The sequence below is a fragment of the Gorilla gorilla genome, chromosome 5, assembly GCF_029281585.2.
Source record: "Gorilla gorilla gorilla isolate KB3781 chromosome 5, NHGRI_mGorGor1-v2.1_pri, whole genome shotgun sequence".
NCBI classification, from domain to species: domain Eukaryota; kingdom Metazoa; phylum Chordata; class Mammalia; order Primates; family Hominidae; genus Gorilla; species Gorilla gorilla.
Window position 1 is genome coordinate 175,005,443 of NC_073229.2, and position 23,869 is coordinate 175,029,311.

The 23,869-nt window shown below is 43.3% G+C and overlaps 1 protein-coding gene and 1 long non-coding RNA gene across 6 annotated transcripts in view; one reads left to right on the top strand and one right to left on the bottom strand.

Moving 5' to 3' along the window:
* The window catches only part of PLEKHG1 (pleckstrin homology and RhoGEF domain containing G1), a 243,742-nt gene extending 236,379 nt beyond the window's left edge, over nucleotides 1–7,363 (top strand). For all 4 annotated transcript variants that reach the window (XM_019030088.4, XM_031012454.2, XM_055390848.1 and 1 more), the window contains one exon: nucleotides 3,543–7,363. In XM_019030088.4, the coding sequence (XP_018885633.2) occupies nucleotides 3,543–4,606 (1,064 nt within the window). In that variant the 3' untranslated portion in view covers nucleotides 4,607–7,363. The remainder of the gene's footprint in view (nucleotides 1–3,542) is intronic.
* Nucleotides 1–22,264, bottom strand: part of LOC134758783 (uncharacterized) — a 73,230-nt gene extending 50,966 nt beyond the window's left edge. For both annotated transcript variants that reach the window (XR_010134400.1, XR_010134399.1), the window contains exon 1: nucleotides 20,237–22,264. This is a non-coding gene — a long non-coding RNA (uncharacterized lncRNA). The remainder of the gene's footprint in view (nucleotides 1–20,236) is intronic.
* Between the last annotated feature and the right edge of the window lie 1,605 nt (nucleotides 22,265–23,869).

The following is a 23,869-nucleotide window of genomic DNA, read 5'->3' on the forward strand; positions in this document are numbered from 1 at the left end:
TGAACCTGGGAAGCGGAAGTTGCGGAGAGCCGAGATTGCGCCACTGCATTCCAGCCTGGGCAACAGAGTGAGACTCCATCTCAAAAAAATTAAAAAATCAGTAAAATAAAGAAGGGAGTGAAAAAAAATTCTGAGTAATGAATTAGTTATTGAGACCACTTTCTGTCTAAAACCGTGCTAGGTCCTCTATAGGGAGTTGAACAAAATGTACAGCATTGTTCTCCCAGACCAAAGCTCAGAGGCCAGGCGACCTGGCTCACACATGTAATCCTAGCACTTTGGGAGGCCAAAGCAGGAAGATTGCTTGAGCTCAGGAGTTTGTGACCAGCCTGGGCAACATAGCAAGACTTTCTGTCTACAAAAAATTTAAAAGTTAAAAATTTCCAGGCACAGTGGCTCATGCCTATAGTCCCAGGTACTCAGGAGGCTGAGGCAAGAGGATTATTTGAGCCCAGGAGTTGGAGGCTGCAGTGAGTTATGATTGTACCATTCCACTCTAGCCTGGCCAACAGAATAAGACCCTGTCTCAAAAAAAAAAAAAAAAAGATAAGAAAAGCTCAGGGACTAATAAAGTAACTTACATAAAATGGCCAGGCGCAGTGACTCACACCTGTAATCCCAGCACTTAGGGAGGCCAAGGCCGGTGGATCACTTGATGTCAGGAGTTCGAGACCAGCTTGGCTAACATGGCAAAACCCCGTCTCTACTATGAATACAAAAATTAGCCAGGCATGGTGGTGGGCGCCTGTAGTCCCAGCTACTAGGGAGGCTGAGGCAGGAGAATCACTTGAACCCGGGAGGTGGAGATTGCAGTGAGCCAAGATCGTGCCACTGCACTCCAGCCTGGGCAATAGAGTGAGACTTTGTCTCAAAAAAACATAAAATGAAAATAAAGTAACCTACACAAAATAATTAGCAACACAGCAATACAAATTGTGTGTGTCTGCATGTGTGTGTGTGCACACACAGGCAACAGCTAGGTACACACTATATAATACTTCAGAGGAGAGAAATCAGAAAAGGATTCAAGTAAGGAGAAGGATAGGGCTTATGGAGAATCTTGAGAGATGAGTAGGATGTGATTAAGCAAAGGACAAGGAGCGTATAATAAGACAAAGGCCTGGGAAATACTGTGGATATTTTGGATGATATGTGATTTCAGATTATCTGGGCTAAAGTCAGGATCTGATTGTTCTTACAAGACTTAATGGTTAAATTTTGATACTGGAATAGTTTGCTTGAGTTTTTAAAGTTCTGCTACATTTTCCAAACTTGTCATCTTCTTGGAACCTTGTAGAAGTTCAGAGCCTTCCTGATACAGCTGTGGGATCAGGCTCAGGGCTATACTGTATCTGAGAATGGCTTGAGCAGACCATCTGCCTTTCAGGCAGGTCTGCTAACTAATGACTATATTAAAGGTCCAGCTGATTTTGATTGGGTTTCATAGTTAATGAAATATTATAGTTTCAGGATGGCTACCATGGGCACACTGGTGTCTGTGGAGACTTTTACACTCTTTCTGTTAAGATGTTGCTAAACCCTAATTAGTATTAAGAGTCTTTACTGCGCCTTTTATGGAATCATTTCTCAAGTTTTTGTAACTAGAAATTTCAACACTAATAATCTCTGTTCTTCCAAGGAATTTGGAGTTGAAAACTCAAAGGATCTGAGTATAGGTCTGTAATGAGAAGTTAGACTATTTACCTTGATCGCAGGGAATAGGGGGTGAGGGATTGGGGTTGCAATTAAGGTCACACAATAACAGGTTGTTTCTCTCTCCTCATAGAAGATAGACTCAAAAGAAATGGCAAAACTCACCTAAATGAGTATTTATTAGTAGTTTAAGTTCAAGAAATAATTTACTGATAACACATCATTAAAAATGTAAATAGCTTAAAGAAGAAGAAGAAAACAGTGTTACCTGCTGGTTGTCATATATAGGATACATTTCCTTCACAGAGATTGTGTCAATATGGTCTGAGCAAGATATAGGATGCGTTAGAGGAAGCTTGTCCAACCTATGGCCCACAGCTGCATGCAGCCCATAACAGCTTTGAATGTGGCCCAACACAAATTTGTAAACTTTCTTAAAACATTAAGGGTTTTTTTTTATTTTGAGATTTTTAAAAAGCTCATCAGCTATCACTACTGTTAGTGTATTTTATGTGTGTCCCAAGACAATTCTTCTTCCTCCAATGTCTCCTGGGGAAGCCAAAAGATTGGACACCCCTGCATTAGAGTTTTTTGATTCTAGGGTGGTTGTGCAGATACCTGGATTGGGGAGGGTGGCAGATCTTGAAACTGTCATCTCTGGGCTCCCATCTTAAATTTTTGCTAGCCGAAGAGAATCCCCTACCCATAGCATGGTTAATGTATTAATATTTAGAAATATCTGTACTCAGAATCAGGGCAAAGGGGAGAATGGACTTGTGGCTTAATTTTAAGCGTTAAAAGCTTTTGTGGAAGTAACTGTTAGGTCCTATTCTTGAACCAGTAGTAGAGAGCATTAGATTATTGAGTACATGCACAGACGGTTCCTTCTTAATGTCTTGGCGGCATAGGCTTTAGTGCTCTGCTTCTTGGGGATGTGAAATGAGATGTGAGTTAGTCAATGCATGTGGTTTTGAAGCACTTGAAGGGAGAACTTTCCTTAGTAGACATTGGTTCCCCAGACAATGGCAGTGGAGGGCTGCCTGGAAGCAAGAAGCGCAGGAACAGCCAGGAGCTGACTCCTCTAGGAGCAGCTGTCTGAGACAAAAGAAGAATGATGGGAACCCAGGGGTAGCCATTGCATTGTGGATTGTGGCCATGCTGCTTTTTTTGTTTGTTTGTTTTTGTTTTAGATGGAGTCTCACTGTGTCACCCAGGCTAGAGTGCAGTGGCACGATCTCGGCTCACTGCAGCCTCCGCCTCCCAGGTTCAAGCAATTCTCCTGCCTCAGCCTCCCAAGTGGCTGGGACTACAGGTGCACGCCACCATGCCTGGCTAAATTTTTGTATTTTTAGTAGAGATGGGGTTTCACCATGTTGGCCAGGCTGGTCTTGAACTCCTGACCTCAAGTGATCCACCTGGTTTGGCCTCCGAAAGTGCTAGAATTATAGGCGTGAGCCACTACGCCCAGCCCTGCGATGCTGCTTTTAAAGACTGCTTGAATGATTTTTCATTGACCAGGCTGAAGTGCTGACTTTCTTACTTTTATGATGCATGTTTTCAGCACTGACACTGTTTTATGCTTATAAAGAACACTAGAAACTTTCATTATATATAGTGGACACTTGCAGACCTGCTGTTGAAACAAAATAATGGACAATTAGATGAAATTAAATGAACTTTTAGGTGGCATTTTTATTTATATTAAACCATGGATTTGTGTGTGTGTGTGTTGCTCAGAGTTCAAAGATTACTCATCCTTAGACATCAGTTAGTCTTGTCTGCTGTCAAAATTTTAAAATACGTTGGTTAGAATGTTATTCTCTTATTTTTAATCTTCACGTATAGGAATTATCCTGTGTGTATTTACTGTTTCAATATTTGCCTTCCAGGTGCCAGGATTGCTGAGTATTCCCAGTTGTATGACCAGATTGTATTCAGAGAGTCTCCCTTGAAAATTCAGAAGGATGGCTGGGCCAGCCCTCAAGAATCCTCCCTCCTGAGGTCTGCGTCACCTTCCCAGGTCCACCATGGTAGTGAAGACTGGCTTCTGCATTCAACCTATAGTAATGGAGAGTTAGCAGATTTCTGTCTCCCACCAGAGCAAGACTTGAGGTCAAGATATCCCACGTTTGAGATCAATACAAAAAGTACTCCCAGGCAATTGTCCGCAGCTTGCTCTGTGCCTTCTCTTCAAACCTCTGACCCTCTGCCAGGCTCTGTGCAGAGATGCAGCGTGGTAGTAAGTCAGCCCAACAAAGAGAACTGGTGTCAGGACCATCTTTACAACTCCTTGGGTCGGAAAGGGATCAGCGCTAAATCTCAGCCTTATCACAGGTCCCAGTCATCTTCCTCCGTCTTGATCAACAAATCAATGGATTCCATCAACTACCCTAGTGATGTGGGAAAGCAGCAGCTGCTGTCTTTACACAGAAGTTCAAGGTGTGAGAGTCACCAGGACTTGCTGCCAGATATTGCTGACTCGCATCAACAGGGCACTGAAAAACTCTCAGATCTCACACTCCAAGACTCACAGAAAGTTGTGGTGGTCAATAGAAATTTACCCTTAAATGCCCAAATTGCAACACAGAATTATTTTTCCAATTTCAAAGAGACTGATGGAGATGAAGATGACTATGTGGAAATCAAGTCAGAAGAAGATGAGTCGGAGTTGGAGCTATCTCACAATCGTGGAAGGAAATCTGACTCAAAGTTTGTGGATGCTGACTTTTCTGATAATGTCTGCAGCGGCAACACATCGCATTCTTTGAATAGTCCGCGCACTCCAAAAAAGCTGGTTAACAGCAAACTTGGCCTTTCACCATATCTGACACCATATAATGATTCTGACAAACTGAATGACTATCTTTGGAGGGGGCCATCTCCCAATCAACAAAATATTGTCCAGTCTCTAAGGGAAAAATTTCAGTGTCTCAGTTCAAGCAGCTTTGCTTAAGGTTCTTCATAACTGCTTGAATCAACTTCTTATTTTGCTCATAAAACATTACAGATACTGATGAGGTGTTTTATGTATACCAGATTAAAACAATTTTGTAAGAACCAGAGGTGTAAAATATACTTTCTTTTACAGCACAACTTTTTGAAATGGCTGACGATGCAGCCAGGATTGTACTGTAGCACATGTTGGCATCAACAGTATATTTTCTCATGCTGAGTGTCTTCATGTTTCATGTAAGTCAGTCTTACTTGAAAGTTTTTAGACTTTTAACACGATAGCCATAACCTGACAATAGTGCCCACACCTTAAGAAATGCAATAATCCTTTCCTGTTATCCAGAAGGCCCAGGTAGTTTTATCCTGTGACGCAAAGGCAGCAAGGAGACTTTTTCACATTTTAAAAGGCAACAAAAGCTGTTGAAAGAATTATGCTTATATCTCACATTTTGGTTATATTTGTGGTAACACCTTAGGATAACGTAAGCCAGAGATCTGTAATTGGACTGCAGTCTGAGGTGCCCATTTTAGGGTTTTTGTGCTAGTATTCTTTTATGTCATTTTGATGCAGAAATTGTGTGACTGTTGAAAATTAAAATGTAGCGGGACCCATTTTCTGTACACAGAACCCTTTACCTGTATTCCTGGACAAGGCCTAGAGAACGAGCCGCTCATCATGTTTCTAGTATAATTTCTGGGGTGAAATGAATGATTTCCTTACTGGCTTAGAGAAAACCAAGGTCAATAAAATGCAGATTGACTTAACTATTAGAAAAGATGGGATGACTTCTGGGAACCACTTAACTCTTCAAATGACAGTTGAAAGAGAAAAAGCAAAACTGAAATCCCACCAGACCATTTTGTGTGCCTGTTTCTAATCAATACAAAGTTAAGCATGAGCTAAAATCAGACAAAGCACTTTAAACTTATCCTTTCCAGAGCGCTTTGCACATGCACCCTCCTAAGTTTGGGATTCTGCCAAATGACCAACGTGATCCTGGCCCTGAGGAGTCACTGGCTGCAGGAATAGGGCAAGAATCTATTTCCTAAACCATACATAACATGGGAGCCTTTTATTCGTTGTTTCCAGGTATATTAAAGAATGAAATCTTTGGTTACTAGGTGCTGACTAATAACACCTTTTATATTCTGACCATTTGTCACATTTCATTGTGATACTGTGTACTGATCTAACTCCTCATGAAAGGCAACAAACAAAAATAAGACATTGAATAAAAAGCAAAATCAAGCTAAAGAGAAAAATGAAGGCAGATATATTGCAACTTTATGAACATATTCTATTTTATTGAAGACTGCAATTAATGCAGCAAGAATGCTTTCTCAAGCGGTGGCCTTTGTATTCTCATTTTAATCAGGTGTACATTCTATGGCCTCTCCCCCATGCTGTTAGTTTCTATTTTAAAAGATACAATAATATATGTAGGGAAAGGGGCCTGGGCTCTTCATTTAAAGGTAAGCAGTAATATTGAGTAAGTGACATAATTCTTTTTCTCTTTGTTAAGTCCTATGCCTCTTTTTCTTAACTGTAAAACATAGAATATGAGCGTTTTTATCTTACAAATAGGTACCTAAGGCATGTGATTTTATTTTTAAATAACAAAAAATAACCCAAGTTTCTTGCTTCTCCAAAGTATTCTTCTCATAGCTTATAAAAGAAAGTCCACATTGAATAGCATGGTCTGGAAACATTCCTTCTTTATTGTCTTTATTTGAACATGATATGAGTTTCCAAGATGAAATGATCAAAAAAGATAAGTACCACAAGAAAGTTTTTTTGTTTGGTTGGTTTTTTTGTTTGTTTTTTTTCTTGAGACTGAGTCTCTCTCTGTTGCCCAAGCTGGAGTGCAATCTTGGCTCACTGCAGCCTCCACCTCCCCAGTTCCAGCGATTCTCCTGCCTCAGCCTCTTGAGTAGCTGGGATTACAGGTGCCTGCCACCACACCTGGCTAATTTTTGTGTTGTTAGTAGAGGCGGGGTTTCATCATGTTGGCCAGGCTGGTCTCGAACTCCTGATCTCATGATCCATCTGCCTCGGCCTCCCAGAGTGCTGGGATTACAGGCATGAGCCACTGCGCCCGGCCAAGAAAGTATGTTTTTAGAGGTGTGTGTAAGTGCATTTGTATTACCTATGAACAAAATTACCTGACTCTTGTCCCAGGAAAGCTGTTTCGCATTTTCGCTTTTTGATTGGTATTATCCAATTCTATATAGTTCATATTATTGTTCTGTCTGACTCTCAGAAATTACTTCTTCACGCCAGTGTCTTGTTGCATGACTTTGATGTCACCTATAGGAATACATCTCACTGCATGTAAGTGGGTATCTTACTGTATAAAAGGTCTACATGGCTTTAGGTTTTAGGACAAATGTGTAGATTTATAGATCATTTCTGTTGGCCAGGACACAGATTTTGAGAGCTGTGTGTATATATATATATAATCATGTTTGTATTTTTTTCCTGAAAGTTATCAATTGCTTTTGTTTAAAATAGTTTGTTTTAGAGGTGGGGTGGGGATGTATATAACGGGGAAAAGTTATATGTACTTTAAAGTATGTCAAGTTCTTACTAGTTTCCTGTACTGAAGGTTCAATTTTTTTTATATAAGTTTACTTTTCACCTGCTCTATTCTTTGTGGGGAAAAAATGCATCTAGAAAAACATAGTTTAAATACTGTATATAAGATAATGAAAGTTAGTAACGTCCATTATTTAATAAAGTTTGTAAAGTACAAGGTAATTTATAGTGTGAATTAATGTGTTTATTTTAGAACATCAAGATGTTTCCAAACTACATTTAGCTATAATACTTTTTCTTGCCTTGTGAACCATGGAGGAAATGGTGCAGGGTCACAATGATATAACTATGTCTCAGTGGCCCATGATAGACCATTTTCTACATCTTTGGATTACCTTTGAAACAGTGAATTTGGTGTCTAGGATTTTTGTTTTCTTGAGAAAAAAGCTAAATTAGATCAGTTGCTAAATTACCTTTTGAAAAAATTTGCAGTAAGTAACAGAAGACATTCTTTTAACTTTTATTATTGAATCAAAAAATTAATATAGCCGGGCATGGTGGTTCACACCTGTAATCCTAGCACTTTGGGAGGCCAAGGTGAGTGGATCACTTGAGGCCAGGAGTTTGAGACCAGCCTGGCCAACATGGTGAAACCCTGTCTCCACTAAAAATGGATGGTGGTGCATGCCTGTAATCCCAGCTACTCAGGTGGCTGAGGCACGAGAATCGCTTGAACTAGGGAGGCAGAGGTTGCAGTGAGCTGAGATCACGTCATTGCGCTCTGGCCTGGGCAACACAGACTCTGTCTCAAAAAAAAAAAAAATTACTATAGAAGTTTTTGGCATAAATTGAGGGTTTTTTCATGTAACTTCATGTTCTTAATTTTCTTTAATAGAAAGTTTACAGGGAACAAAAATATGCTGCTGTTAGTTGATAATTACAGACACTTTCCAAAGCAACTCTTTCCAAAGGTAAGCAAAAAGCCCTACCCCATTATAATGAAAATGTGGATTACCTGACTTTCCTCAGACTGAAGAAACAGCCTTCGGCTTTTAGTGTGTTTTAGAGAGAAGAGTTTTCCAACTTCACACTGAGGAGCCCTCAGATCTGCCTTATCTTCCTGTTCCACCTTGAGGTGGAAAATGGATGGGTTCGCTCCAAGTTCAGTTTAGAGAAACAAATAACAGGAGAATAACCATGCCCCGTGTAAATGGTAAACATAAATTCAGTCCTTAAAGAAAAATTTTAATGAGCAGGCTTATGATGAGCTATAAATACAGCTGTTGAACATGAATACTTAATAAGATTTGTCTATTAAGTTTTTTTTAGTAAAAACAATAAAAAAATCTCTATTTGAAAGAGCAAATGTTAATACTTCAAGAACTCTGAGATCCTCTAATGCTGTATAACTTTCTCTATCTGGATTGTGATAACTACACTCCTTTTTTTTTTTTTTTTTTTTTGAGACAGGGTCTCACTCTATCGGCCCAGACTGGAGTGCAGTGGCATGATCTCAGCTCACTGCAACCTCTGTCTCCTGGGGTTCAAGCGATTCTCCTACCTCAGCCTCCCAAGTAGCTGGGATTACAGGTGCATGCCACCATGCCCAGCTAATTTTTGTACTATTAGTAGAGACAGGGTTTCACCATGTTGGCCAGGCTGGTCTCAAACTCCTGACCCCAGGTGATCCTCCCGCCTCGGCCTCCCAAAGTGCTGGGATTACAGGCATAAGCCACGTGCCTGGCCTTGTTGGTGTTTTTTTTTAAAGAGACATGGTCTCACCAAGGCTGGTCTTGAGTTCCTGGCCTCAAGTGATCCTCCTGCCTTGGCTTCCCAAACTGCAGGGATTACAGGCATGAGCTATCATGCCTACCCTTTTTTTCAATGTTTTCTGTTTAACAAAATCATATATATATGCGCTTATATATATTTATATAGAGAGATACTGTGGAAATTTTGCTGTATTAAAAAGCTTAATGCAAAATATGATTGCACAACCTATATAACTGTAAATTAATAAAATTTGGAATGTCTGGTGTATAGCATATTTGAAAGCTCTTTAACAGAAGATCAAAAATTCCTTTTTGAAAGAATATTCTAGGCCAGGCATGGTGGCTCACGCCTGTAATCCCAACACTTTCGGAGGCGAGGCGGGTGGATAACCTGAGGTCAGGAGTTCGAGACCAGCCTGGCCAACATGGTGAAACCCTGTTTCTACTAACAATACAAAAATTAGCTGGGCATGGTGGTGGGCGCCTGTAATCCCAGCTACTTGGGAGGCTGAGGCAGGAGAATCGCTTGAACCCAGGAGGGGGAGGTTGCAGTGAGCTGAAATCTTGCCATTGCACTCCAGCCTGGGTGACAAGAGCAAGACTCCATCTTAAAAAAAAAGAAAAATATAATATTCTAAAATTTAGCATGTGCAGCCATTGTCTGACCAGTTGAGGTAGAAATGGCTTTACCAGCCCCTCACAGTGCTGGGCAACTTGTAGTGTTCCATACATTTTAATCATTGAATAGAGTTAAAAATTCGTCTGAGCTCAAAGCATGTGAAAAACATATTCAAACCAGATACACAAAGGAGAGAAGTCACAACAACAGCAAATAAGTTGCTTTAAAAAAATTCACAGCACACTCAGAAATCTGGTGGTATCAACTTTCTCTAGAGCTCTTATTAGGTAAGTCAGGGGAGGTGGCATTTTGGAAAGACTCTCTGTGCCTTTCCCATCTCATGGCTGATAGAATTCCAGAGACATTTACTCTGCAGATTTCCAGTAACCTTTTAGGCTAAGCATCTACATGGGCACAGGAGGGTGTGATTATCAGACCCTCCTCAAAATTCCATGTAGACCACTGCCTGTCCTGATAACTGCTTTTGATCATATTGGATTTCTGAGGGCGCTGTGAATTTTTTTAAAGCAACTTACTTGCTGTTGTTGTTACTTCCCGCCTTTTGATGTGATGAGATCATAGAGCACCCTAGCATGTAGATGTGGGGTTGAAGTCAAATAAGGTGGAAGGAAAAGGCCCAGAATGCCTCGATTTGGGGTGCCAAAAAACACACTTGCCCACTTTACAATTTTGGTACACATCCGTGGATCAAAGTCCACCTTATGTATCTGTGAAAAACAAGAGTTTTATTTTCCTGACAATGGCTTATTCACATGCATCGTACAATAGGAAAGAAAGACAAGCAGGCAGTTCCACCTCATTGGTTCCAAAACCATGTTTATCAAGCTCAATATAAAACAACAGGGCTTGGATGGTGATCAAATCATCTGTTCTAACGGGCAAATATAAGCCCCCAGTTTGCCCTCTTGTTTACATAGCAATGTATGCCTCTGCACATAGTTCTCATGGAACCATCAAGACCACGGGGTAAGCAGATTCCTGCTACTAAACCACAGTTAAGTCAGAGGCTGCAAACTGCTGGCCCAGGGGCTCAATCTGGCTTGTGCAATTTTATTTATTTATTTATCTATTTGGAGACAGTCTCGTACTGTTGCCCAGGCTAGAGTGCAGTGGCGTGATCTCAGCTCACTGCAACCTCCACGTTCCGGGCTCAAGCAATTCTCCTGCCTCAGCCTCCCAAGTAGCTGGGACTACAGGCACGTGCCATCACACCTGGCTAATTTTTGTATTTTTAGTAGAGACAGGGTTTCACACCATGTTGCCCAGGCTGGTCTCAAACTCCTGGGCTCAAGTGATCCACCCACCTCAGCCTCCCAAAGTGCTGGGATTACAGGCGTCAGCCACCACACCCGGCCCTCGGCTTTTACAATTTTAGAAAGGCTTAAGCATAAAATCCAAATTTCCACCTCTTAAAAAAAAAAAAAAAAAAAAAAAGATGTGGTCTGTGTGGACCTGGATTCTGGTGAGGCCAATGCTGTGAGATCTAAGGAAGGGATCTAAAGGTGAAAGTCACCCTAAAAGGTGGACACTTGCTTTGACCTTTGGGGGAAATGGTTCCTTTATGTTCATTATGGACTTCATCAACAAATTTAAAGCAACCATGGTACACTTGAAATACAGATGCTTTAGGTAGAAAATCAGAAATCTCTCCTCTTAAGGTAAAATAAACATACGTCACAAAGATCTCTAGAACGTATAGCTGCTTTGGGGGAAGTTTTATACCTGGTCCACTTCCCTAGTTAATACTGTATTATCTACCCATCCTCTAGAAGCCTCCAGAGGCTTCAGGTCTGTGATACCAAATCATCTCCACTCCATTCTCCTTTCATATGAATTCACCTGAATTCACTACTATATATACTCTGTTCCCCAAAACACCATCTCTAGGGTCAAACTCCCCTCTTGAGTGCAAGGAGGATTGAAGATTTTTCCTGCAGGACATCTCTGAGTTGTCCAGAGCCAATGTCATTTTTCCCATGTATGACTCCTTTCTTCCTCAGAAGCTCCTCCTCTAGTTTGCAGTCTTTTTGTTGGACTACTGTAACAGCGTCCTAACTGGTTGTCCTGCCACTGTCTTCCCCACTTCCTGTCTTTTATTCTGTGTTTTAAACACAGAATAAAATCCTCCAGGGCCGAGCGCGGTGGTTCACACCTGTAATTCCAGCACTTTAGGGGACAGAGGCAGGCAGATCACTTAAAGTCAGGAGTTCGAGACCAGCCTGGCCAAAGTGGTGAAAACCCGTCTCTACTAAAAATACAAAAATTAGCCAGGCTTGGTGGGCATGCCGGTAATCCCAGCTACTCGGGATGCTGAGGCAGGAGAATCTCTTGAACCTAGGAGGCGGAGGTTGCAGTGAGCCAAGATCACACCAGTGCACTCCAGCTTGGGCAACAAAGCGAGACTCCATCTCAAAGAAAAAAAAATCCTCCACAAAGCCCCCCATAATCTGTCTCTGCCTTTATATGAATAAGAGCCGCTCCCTCTGCCTGCAATACCCTTCCCCTACTATCCAAAGGGAAACCTGCTAAGTCCTCAAAACCCAGCTCAGAAATGATTGCCAAGAACTGTGAGATTTTACCCAGCTTGCAAGCTAACAAGGTAACCTGCCTCAGTTTCATAAATACTGGCAGAAGACACAAGACTCCTGGGTAAGAGATGAAGTACATGATTACAGCACAGCCACCAGCATCAGCTTTACATTTCCATTGCTTCCCCTCACCCCTCTAGTCTCAGAGCAGCCCAGGGGGTTGTTGTACACACAGTGGTTCATTCCACAGCAGAGGAGCCCTGAGCTCAGAAATCCCCAAACTTAAAAGAAGCTACTAGCAAATCTGCCCAACCTTTGCCCCTAGAGGGAGACATTATCTTTATTCTGTGGAGGCAAACAAACCTGCCTTCTGCCCTAAGGGGAGATACTATTTCTATCTTCCAAGGCTGTATGCTCTAAAAATCTCCTTGAATTGATAGTCTGGGGTAAGAGAATAATACAAGACATGAAGTAATACAAAATCAGGAGACCCTTAAAGAATGGTCTCAAAACCATGATAATTTTGTGACATACAAGTTTTTTTTAATTTTTATCCAATATGATTAAGGATGGAGAAAGACTGTTAATCCCAAATGAATCAGAATACACATTGGTATAGAATATTATAAATGAATTTAGCAATATGAATTAGTAACATTAAAAATTCATCCTCTTTGAGCCATTAATTAGACTTCCGGAAATTTATTCTAAGAGAATAAATTCAACGGCAGTTAAAGATTTATGTATCAAATTGAGAGGTGAATCTGGCTGGTCTTCTGGGTCGAGTGGGGACTTGGAGAACTTTTCTGTCTAGCTAAAGGATTGTAAATGCACTAATCAGTGCTCTGTGTCTAGCTAAAGGTTTGTAAACGCACCAATCAGCACTCTGTAAAATGGACCAATCAGCAGGATGTGGTGGGGCCAAATAAGGGAATAAAAGCAGGCCACCCGAGCCAGCAGCGGCAACCCGCTTGGGTCCCCTTCCATGCTGTGGAAGCTTTGTTCTTTCACTCTTCACAATAAATCTTGCTGCTCCTCACTCTTTGGGTCCGCACTGCCTTTATGAGCTGTAACACTCACCAAAAGGTCTGCAGCTTCACTCCTGAAGCCAGTGAGACCACAAACCCACCGGGAGGAATGAACAACTCCGGATGTGCCGCCTTTATGAACTGTTAACACTCACTGTGAAGGTCTGCAGCTTCACTCCTGAAGTCAGCAAGACCATGAACCCACCAGAAGGAAGAAACTCTGGACACATCTGAACATCTGAAGGAACAAACTCTGGACACACCATCTTTAAGAACTTTAACACTCACCGCAAGCATCCGCAGCTTCATTCTTGAAGTCAGCGAGACCAAGAACCCACCAGAAGGAACCAATTCTGGACACATTTTGGTGACCACGAAGGGACCATTGACTATTGCCAAGCGGTGAGTACCATCGGACCCCTTTTGCTTGCTATTCTGTCCTATTTTTCCTTAGCATTTGAGGGCTAAATATTGGGCAGCTGTCAGCCAGTTAAAAGCAACTAGCGTGGCCACCAGACTAAAGACATGGATGTCAGGATTTCTGGGAAAGGGCTCTCTAACAAGCCCCCACTCTTTGGAGTTGGGAGCATTGGTTTGCCACTTTTCCTGTACTTCCGGGCTGAGCCGAGGGTTGACAGAGAGGAAAGCCATTCAGCTCCGAGGTCCTGAGAACAAGTTGGTTGACCCTGCAGCCATGAGTGGAACTCTCAAAGTCATGTTGCCCAAGCAAGACTCTCTCATCTATTCTATCTACCTTGACCCTTGCCTCCTGGGTCCTAATGCCTGCCAGACAAACTCCCTCTCACCTCTCTTCTCCGAGGCTAGTCACGCTTCTAAAAACCACTCCCTGTCTCTGGTGCTTTTCTAGTTTCTCCTATAAGAATGATTTCTAGTACAAACTCCAGGACTCTGTTACCTTCTTTAGGCACCTGGGCTCACCAATCAGAAAAACATAATTTTTCCCAAAGCCCCATCGTAGGGGATACTATCTGGAATTTTAGGATACCTCCTCAGACAAGTGGGCCTAACAAAAGCTATTCCTGAAGCTAGGATATGGGGAGCTTCAGAAATTGTATCCTTCCTATTCATATAAGTGAGGACAAAAGGCATCACTCTTCCAACTCTGGAGATCACTTCCCTCCCTCAGAGCAAAAAATGCCTGCGCAGTCCAAATCAGGCTAAAAGACCCCATCACTTTTCCTTTTCAAAGGCAATATCCCTTAAGGCCTGAAGCTCATAAAGGATTACAGGATATTGTTAAACACTTAAAAGCTCAAGGCTTAGGAAATGCAGCAGTCCCTGCAACACCCCAATTCTAGGAGTACAAAAACCAAACGGTCAGTGGAGACTAGTGCAAGATCTTAGACTCATCAATGAGGCAGTAATTCCTCTATATCCAGTTGTACCCAAACCCTATATCCTGCTCTCTCAAATACCAGAGGAAGCAGAATGGTTCACTGTTCTGGACCTCAAGGATGCCTTCTGTATTCCCCTGCACTCTGACTCCCAGTTTCTCTTTGCCTTTGAGGATCCCACAGACCACATGTCCCAACTTACGTGGACGGTCTTGCCCCAAGGTTTTAGGGATAGCTCTCATCTGTTTGGTCAGGCACTGGCCCAAGATCTAGGCCATGTCTCAAGTCCAGGCACTCTGTTCCTTCAGTATCTGGATGATTTACTTTTGGCTACAAGTTCAGAAGCCTCGTGCCAGCAGGCCACTCTAGATCTCTTGAACTTTCTAGCTAATCAAGGGTACAAGGTGTCTAGGTCAAAGGCCCAGCTTTGCCTACAACAGGTCAAATATCTAGGCCTGATCTTAGCCAGAGGGACCAGGGCCCTCAGCAAAGAACGAATACAGCCTATACTGGCTCATCCTCACCCTAAGACATTAAAACAGTTGTGGGGGTTCCTTAGAATTACTGGGTTTTGCCAACTATGGATCCCCGGATACAGTGAGATAGTCAGGCCCCTATATACTCTAATCAAGGAGACCCAGAGGGCAAATACTCATCTAGTAGAATGGGAACCAGGGGGAGAAACAGCCTTCAAAACCTTAAAAGGCCCTAGTACAAACTCCAGCTTTAAGCCTTCCCACAGGACAAAACTTCTCTTTATATGTCACAGAGAGAGCAGGGATAGCTCTTGGAGTCCTTATTCAGACTTGTGGAACAACCCCACAACCAGTGGCATACCTATGTAAGGAAATTGATGTAGTAGCAAAAGGCTGGCCTCACTGTTTAAGGGTAGTTGCAGCGGTGGCTGTCTTAGTGTCACAGGCTATCAAAATAATACAAGGAAAGGATCTCACTGTCTGGACTACTCATGATGTAAATGGCATACTAGGTGCCAAAGGAAGTTTATGGTTATCAGACAACCGCCTACTTAGATACCAGGCACTACTCTTTGAGGGACCAGTGCTTCAAATACGTACGTGCATGGCCCTGAACCCTGCCACTTTTCTCCCAGAGGATGGGGAACCAATCATGCATGACTGCCAACAAATTATAGTCCAGACTTATGCTGCCCAAGATGGTCTCTTAGAGGTCCCCTTAGCTAATCCTGACCTTAACCTATATACCCATGGAAGTTCATTTGTGGAGAACGGGATACGAAGGGCAGGTTATGCCATAGTTAGTGATGTAGCTGTACTTGAAAGTAAGCCTCTTCCCTCAGGGACCAGCGCCCATTTAGCAGAACTAGTGGCACTTACCCGAGCCTTAGAACTGGGAAAGGGAAAAAGAATAAATGTGTATACAGATAGCAAGTATGCTTATCTAATCCTACATGCCCATGCTGCAATATGGGAAGAAAGGGAGCTTCTAACCTCTGGGGGACCCGCATTAAATACCACATGGAAATTATGGAGTTATTGCACACAGTGCAAAAACCCAAGGAGGTGGCAGTCTTACACTGCCAAAGCCATCAGAAAGGTGAAGGAGAAAAGGCAGAAGGAAACCACTGGGCAGATACTGAGGCCAAAATTGCTGCCAGGCGGAACCTCCCATTAGAAATACCTACGGAAGGACCCTTGGTATGGAACAACCCCCTCCAGGAGATTAAGCCACAGTATTCCCCGACTGAAACAGAATGGGGACTTTCACGTGCATGGCCCTCATAGTTTTCTCCCCTCAGGGTGGTTAACGACAGAAGAAGGAAAGGTACTTATTCCCAAAGCCAGCCAGTGGAAAATACTTAAAACTCTCCACCAAACTGTTCATATGGGTATTGAAAACACTCATCAAATGGCCAAATGCCTATTTACAGGGCCAAATCTCCTCCAGACCATGCGACAGGTAGTCAAAGCCTGTGAGGTATGCCAAAGGAATAATCTCTTGGTCCATCGTAAGGCCCCTGTGGGGGAACAAAGAATAGGTCACTATCCCGGAGAGGACTGACAGTTAGACTTCACCCATATGCCTAAGTCGAAGGGATTTCAATACTTGTTGGTCTGTGTTGATACCTTTACAAATTGGATAGAAGCTTTCCCCCGCAAGACAGAGAAGGCTCAGGAAGTGATTAAAGTTCTAATTCATGAAATAATTCCTAGATTTGGGCTTCTGCAAAGCTTACAGAGCGACAATGGTCCGACTTTTAAAGACATGATAACTCAGGGAGTTTCCAGGGCACTAGTGATACAACAGCATCTTCACTGCACCTGGAGGCCACAATCCTCAGGGAAGGTCAAGAAGGCAAATGAAACACTCAAGAGGCACTTAAGGAAACTAACACAAGAAACTCATCTCCCGTGGCCTACTCTTTTGCCCATGGCCTTGTTGAGAATCCAAAATTCTCCTCACAAAATGGGGCTCAGTCCACATGAAATGCTGTAGGGATGACCTTTTCTCACAAATGACCTCCTACCTGATCAGGAAATGGCCAACTTGGTCAAAGATACAACTTATTTGGCAAAATATCAACAAAACCTTAAAAACCTACCTGAAGGATGTCACAGAGAAAAGGGAACAGAGTTGTTTCAACTAGGAGATCTAGTGTTGGTGAAATCTCACCCCTCTACCTCCCCATCTATGGACTCTTTGTGGGAAGGACCATACTCGGTAATCCTCTCTAACCCCACTGCAGTTAAGGTGGCAGGAGTGGAATCTTGGATTCACCACACCCGAGTTACATTTTGGACATCCCCTGAGGAACCTGCAGGACTGTCAGCTCAGGAGTCCCAAGATAAGCCAGACCAGCCTCGATACACCTGCGAACCATTGGAGGACTTGCATCTCCTATTTCGGAAGGAAACATCCCAGACTAAAAAGGCTCCTACCACTGATCCTGAAGAAAAATCCCTTTCTCCTTAAAAAAGATAAGTGAAAACCTACATAATCTTTAACACCTCTCTTTGCCCCTTTAATGGAATCCTTTTACTATTTCTTCATATTATTAAGCAGCATACTAACCATACTCTTTGCGATAGGACTGTATACTGTAGCTCCTGCTGGGAGAAAAATCCTAATCACATCAACCTTCTATCTTCCTTCCTTCTGACAGCAATTTCCTCCTGCCTTTAACTCAGACTGGATAAAATGATCTCGTCTTCCAGAGCACCCTCTTTACCTTCCTATTTACTCTTTGCCTATCTATCCCTCCTGCTTCCTTGGATACCTCATACAATTGCCCCTCCCCTTCCACTAGCTCCTAATCACCTCTACAAGTCTCTCAACTTAACCTACTCTCTGTTAAACCAGTCCAGTCCTTCCCTGGCAAATGACTGTTGGCTTTGTATCTCTCTATCAACCTCTGCTTACACTGCCACTCCCATTCCTGCAAAAAACTGGGTCTTTACCAAATTAACCTACCACCCTCGTTATGAAGGAAAAGACCCTTTCTGACTTTTAAATATGCAGTCATTAGCCAACTTCCCCATCTCTGATAGGAACAAGAATACCCTAACAGGATGTGCAATCCAACTTTTACGTTCTTACATTTCCAACCTCACCTATTACACAAGCAATGAAAAGCCCATACACGGCCCTGTAACTACAAATACTATCTTAACTTTCCAAGCCCCTTTATGCATCCAACGCAACCTGTTATCAGGCCTGCCCCTGGGGCACTTACTCCCCCTTCAGTGTAATTACACGCTACAACTTCAAGCCCCAACTGATCATAGTAACTTCTGAGTCACCCAAACAGCTCCATTTAGATGGCTTGTCTGCTTCTTGGGGCCCCCCAAAAATCATCACCTCCTCCCTGCTTAACAAACAGTCCAGGGTTTGTAATGGCAAACATACTCCCTGCATGACCATTCACCCCTGCACCCCCTGCAGCAGCGCCCCCACCACTAGTGAATGCCTTCTCATCCCCTCTTTCAATCACTCTCTCGAATGGTTCCTAGTAGATATAAAATGTTTTTTTCTCCAATGGGAAAATAGAACACAGGGAGCCACTCAGTTTGCTCCCAACACCCCTTTCCAGCCGCTCACTGGAGCTACCTTGGCAAGTACTCTAGGAGTATGGGAAAATGAAAACAACAAATTCACACACCTTTTTAACATACACAACCAGTTCTGTCTACCCAGCCAAGGTATACTCTTCTTATGTGGAATGTCGACCTATATCTGCTTCCCCACTAACTGGACAGGCACCTGCACCTTAGTCTTTCTAAGTCCCAACATTAATATTGCCCTGGGAAGTCAGACCTTATCAGTACCCCTCAAAGCTCAAGTCCGTCAGCGCAAAGCCATACAACTAATACCCCTACTTATAGGGTCAGGAATGGCTACTGCTACAGGAACTGGAATAGCCAGTTTATCTACTTCATTATCCTACTACCACACATTCTCAAAGGATTTCTCAGACAGTTTGCAAGAAATCACGAAATCTATCCTTACTCTACAATCCCAAATAGACTCTTTGGCAGCAGTGACTCTCCAAAAGCACTGAGGCCTAGACCTCCTCACGGCTGAGAAAGGAGGAGTCTGCATCTTCTTAGGGGAAGAGTGTTGTTTTTACACTAACCAGTCAGGGATAGTACGAAATGCCGCCCGGCATTTACAGGAAAAGGCTTCTGAAATCAGACAACGCCTTTCAAACTCTTATACCAACCTCTGGAGTTGGGCAACATGGCTTCTCCCCTTTCTAGGTCCCATGGCAGCCATCTTGCTGTTACTCGCCTTTGGGCCCTGTATTTTTAACCTTCTTGTCAAATTTGTTTCCTCTAGAATCAAGGCAATCAAGCTACAGATGGTCTTACAAATGGAACTCCGAATGAGTTCAACTAACAACTTCTACTGAGGACCCCTGGACCGACCTGCTGGCCCGTCCACTGGCCTAAAGAGTTCCCCTCTGGAGGACACCACAACTGCAGGGCCCCTTCTTCACCCCTATCCAGCAGGAAGTAGCTAGAGCAGTCATCGGCCAAATTCCAAACAGCAGTTGGGGCGTCCTGTTTAAAGGGGAAATTGAGAGGTGAAGCCAGCTGGGCTTCTGGGTCGGGTGGGGACTTGGAGAACTTTTCTGTCTAGCTAAAGGATTGTAAATGCACAAATCAATGCTCTGTGTCTAGCTAAAGGTTTGTAAATGCACCAATCAGCACTCTATAAAAATGGACCAATCAGCACTCTGTAAAATGGACCAATCAGCTCTCTGCAAAATGGATCACTCAGTAGGATGCAGGTGGGGCCAAATAAGGGAATAAAAGCAGGCCACCTGAACCACCAGCAGCAACCCACTTGGGTCCCCTCCACACAGTGGAAGCTTTGTTCTTTTGCTCTTCACAATAAATCTTGCTGCTGCTCACTCTTTGGGTCTGCACTGCCTTTATCAGCTGTAACACTCACCACGAAGGTCTGCAGCTTCACTCGTGAAGCCAATGAGACCACAAACTCACCGGGAGGAATGAACAACTCTGGATGTGCTGCCTTTATGAGGTGTAACACTCACTGCGAAGATCTGCAGCTTCACTCCTGAAGCCAGCGAGACCACGAACCCACCGGGAGGAACGAACAACTCCGGACGCGCCACCTTTATGAACTGTAACACTCACTGCAAAGGTCTGCAGCTTCACTCCTGAAATCAGCGAGACCACGAACCCACCAGAAGGAAGAAATTCCGGACACATCTGAACATGTGAAGGAACAAACTCCGGACACACCATCTTTAAGAACTTTAACACTCACCGCGAGGGTCCACAGCTTCATTCTTGAAGTCAGTGAGACCAAGAACCCACTGGAAGGAACCAATTCCGGACACAAAATGTCTCCATGCATGCCTCACCTGCAGTACCATACGCTGGTTAATATTAATAATAAGACAGATTTTGCAGAGCATTGTTGGTGCATATGCTACCCATACTCCTATCGACCAGGCTTGCACCTTCCAGGGCCATGCTTTCCAGCCTAAACAATCACAGACCAGGCCCAGACTGCACTCCCTGGGAGCTTCGGAAAAAGCTGCATCAAACCAGAGCTTCTCCCCAAGCCCGGCAAACCACTCATGGCTCAGGTAGTCCTTCCTGGGAGACCAAAGTGTTGGAAATAAATGCTTATTCCCCGATGTTGCAGAGAAGAATCCGCAATTAGACAAAATGTTTCCTCAACAGGAAACTCTTTTTACTCTTTGCAGAAAGGGTGGTGGTGCCTGTCAGCAATCCTGCCAGGAGTACCCACAAAGTAAAAAAGATACTAGAATATTTTTGCCTTACACATGAGGTCCCTATTGCTGTGTCCTGACTCCATTGGCTGGAGCCAGACCTCACAATCTAAACTAAAACCCGATTGGCTAACAGTTCAAAACTTTTTAAAATAGGTAAAGGCAGTGAGGAACAAAGGAAAAAAAGGAAGTTGCTTATGAAAGGACTTAGAAAAGTAATAATATTCCCAAATAAGGGAGGAGGGTAGGCTGCAAGCTGGGACATGCCTGGGCATGTCCAGCACGAATATTCTGACTAAGGTACAAGGACATAGAATGTACTACATGCCTGTGAGCATGTTTAACAGATACTGAAGTCAGAGTATGCTCATTCTGTTACCTTTGCTACATAAGGCTTAACAGAGAGTTATTACTATCAAATAAGAAACTTAAAGTTAGTTTTGAGAAAAGATATCAATAACATTTATGATTTAAAGGGATTTGAAGAGGAACTTTTGCTTTCTACACAAAGCCTCCTCATTCACTGAAGAGGAAAACTCTTGGTGGGGACAAGAGTGAATTTATTTTAAATACCAATCCACTGACTAATCCCAAGTCTGGGAATGCCTCCAAAACGTTGAGTTGATGTATTATTATTTATGTAGAAACACCCATTTACTGTAAGTTTCCTTCAAAACAACCCTCGTTGCTGTTGCAGAAATCATAGGCTGTGACGCTGGTAGCCACCTACACATTCCTTCTAGAGCATGTATATTTTTCCCCAAGATATAAGCCCTGGGTCTGGGGGGTTGCAGTGCAGAGATCTACCTATCTTGTAGCCACCCAAGACCACGTTTCTGTTTGTAAATTTCCCTAATAAATCACCCAAAACCACACATTGGATTTCTCTGCCTCCTTTGGTTTCCAGGCTCCTTCTGCATTTGGGGGTTGCTGTGTAAATACAGCCCTTTCATGGAACAAATTCCCATAGAAGTGCAAACTATGTTGACCTTTGTTTTATCCAAGTGTCCTGTCTACATTTGTAGCCTTCCAGTATTTGCTGGGTCTGTCTCTTTGGCATTTTGGGAGCCACATAAACCACCAGGCTTCACACTGTTACCCCGGGTTGCTGCTCCTCTGACCATCCTTCCTGGCTAGTCTCCCTCCTGACCCACCTTCTCACTGCTGCTGTTCTTCCCACATCTTCTGTCTGTGTGCTCTGGATCACTTTAAGTTCCATGTTGAACTCCTCTACATTCCCTATATTTTAATGGAAGCAGTTCCCTCAATTCTTTTTTTTTTTTTTTTTTTTGAGATGGAGTTTCGCTCTGTCGCCAGGCTGGAATTCAGTGGTGTGATCTCGGCTGACTGCAACCTCCAACTCCCTGGTTCAAGCAATTCTCCTGCCTCAGCCTCCCGAGTAGCTGGGATTACAGGCACGTGCCACCACGCCCAGCTAATTTTTGTATTTTTAGTAGAGACGAGGTTTCACCACGTTGGCCAGGATGGTCTCAATCTGACCTTGTGATCCGCCCACCTCGGCCTCCCAAAGTACTGGGGTTACAGGCGTGAGCCACCGCGCCCGGCCAATTCATTTCTTTTTTAAACTAACACTTAGCTCTTCCTTAAGGATGTTTCTCCTGGGGATCTCTTAAAGGAAGGCTATTCATTCTCCCACAATCCAACACCCCAAGTTCGAGAGGTGGAGTCAGTGCTTCATGGATCCATGCTGTGGCTGGAGACCATTCCTTCTCCGCCCTCATGAATGAATGAACTATTGCACGGTGGCTATTTGGAATGCAAATTTTTTTTTTTTTTTTAGATGCAGTTTCGCTCTTGTTGTCCAGGCTGGAGTGCAATGGCGCAATCTCGACTCACTGCAACCTCTGTCTCCCAGGTTCAAGTGATTCTCCTGCCTCAGTCTCCCCAGTAGCTGGGATTACAGGCAGATGCCAGGACCCAGCTAATTTTTGAATTGTTAGTAGAGACGGTGTTCCACCATGTTGGTCAGGCTGGTTTCTAACTTCTGACCTCAGGTGATTCGCCCTCCTCAGACTCCCAAAGTGCTGGGATTACAGGCATGAGCCACCGTGCCCAGCCTGGAATGCAAATCTTTGTGTCACCTGACTCCTATTATCCATTGACCTTCTTACCAATTGGCCTCATTCAGTGAAGGTGAGCCCACAGCTCAGAATCAGTCTCCTTATCATCCTATACTCTCCACTCCTATATACTACCACCACCTTGAAAATATCTAGAAAATCCCTATTTGATGGATATTTCGATGGATGACCTTCCCAACATCCAGCCCCTTATTTTCTTGACTTGCTCATGGCCAGTGACCTTCACCTGCGTTCACTTTAACCACTGTACACAACAGAGTGCTTTGTTGTAAATGATAGTAATTGACTCTAGCAAACTTAGATCACCAGTGTGAGCTGTTTCTTCACCTCCTTCTTGACTTTTAAGATGGTGGTAAAATGCACATAAAATTTACCATCTTAACCATTTTTAAATATACAGTTCAGTGGCATTAAGTACATTCATAAAGGTGACACGAACTCCAGAGAATACGCTGCTTGATAAGTCTTCCCATGTCTGCAGGAGCAGCCGCAGCTAATTATACTTACTGGGCCTATGTGCCTTTCCTGCCCTTAATTCGGGCAGTTACATGGGTGGATAATTCTATTGAAGTATATGTTAATAACAGTGCATGGGTACCTGGCCCCACGGATGATCGTTGCCCTGCCCAACCCGAGGAAGAAGGAATGATGATGATTATTTCCACTGGGTATTGTTATCCTCCTATTTGCCTGGGGAAGGCACCAGGATGCTTAATGCCTACAACCCAAAATTGGTTGGTAGAAGTACCTACTGTCAGTGCCACCAGTGGATTTACTTATCACAGGGTAAGTGGAATGTCACTCAGGCCACAGGTAAATTATTTGCAGGACCCTTCTTATCAAAGATGATTAAAATCTAGGCCTAAGGGGAAGCCTTGCCCCAAAGAAATTCCCAAAGGATCAAAAGGCCCAGAAGGTTTAGTTTGAGAAGAATGTGTGGCTGATAGGGCGGCGATATTACAAAACAATGAATTCGGAACCATTATAGATTGGGCACCTCGAGGTCAATTCTACTGCAATTGCACAGGACAAACTCAATCGTGTCCCAGTGCACATGTG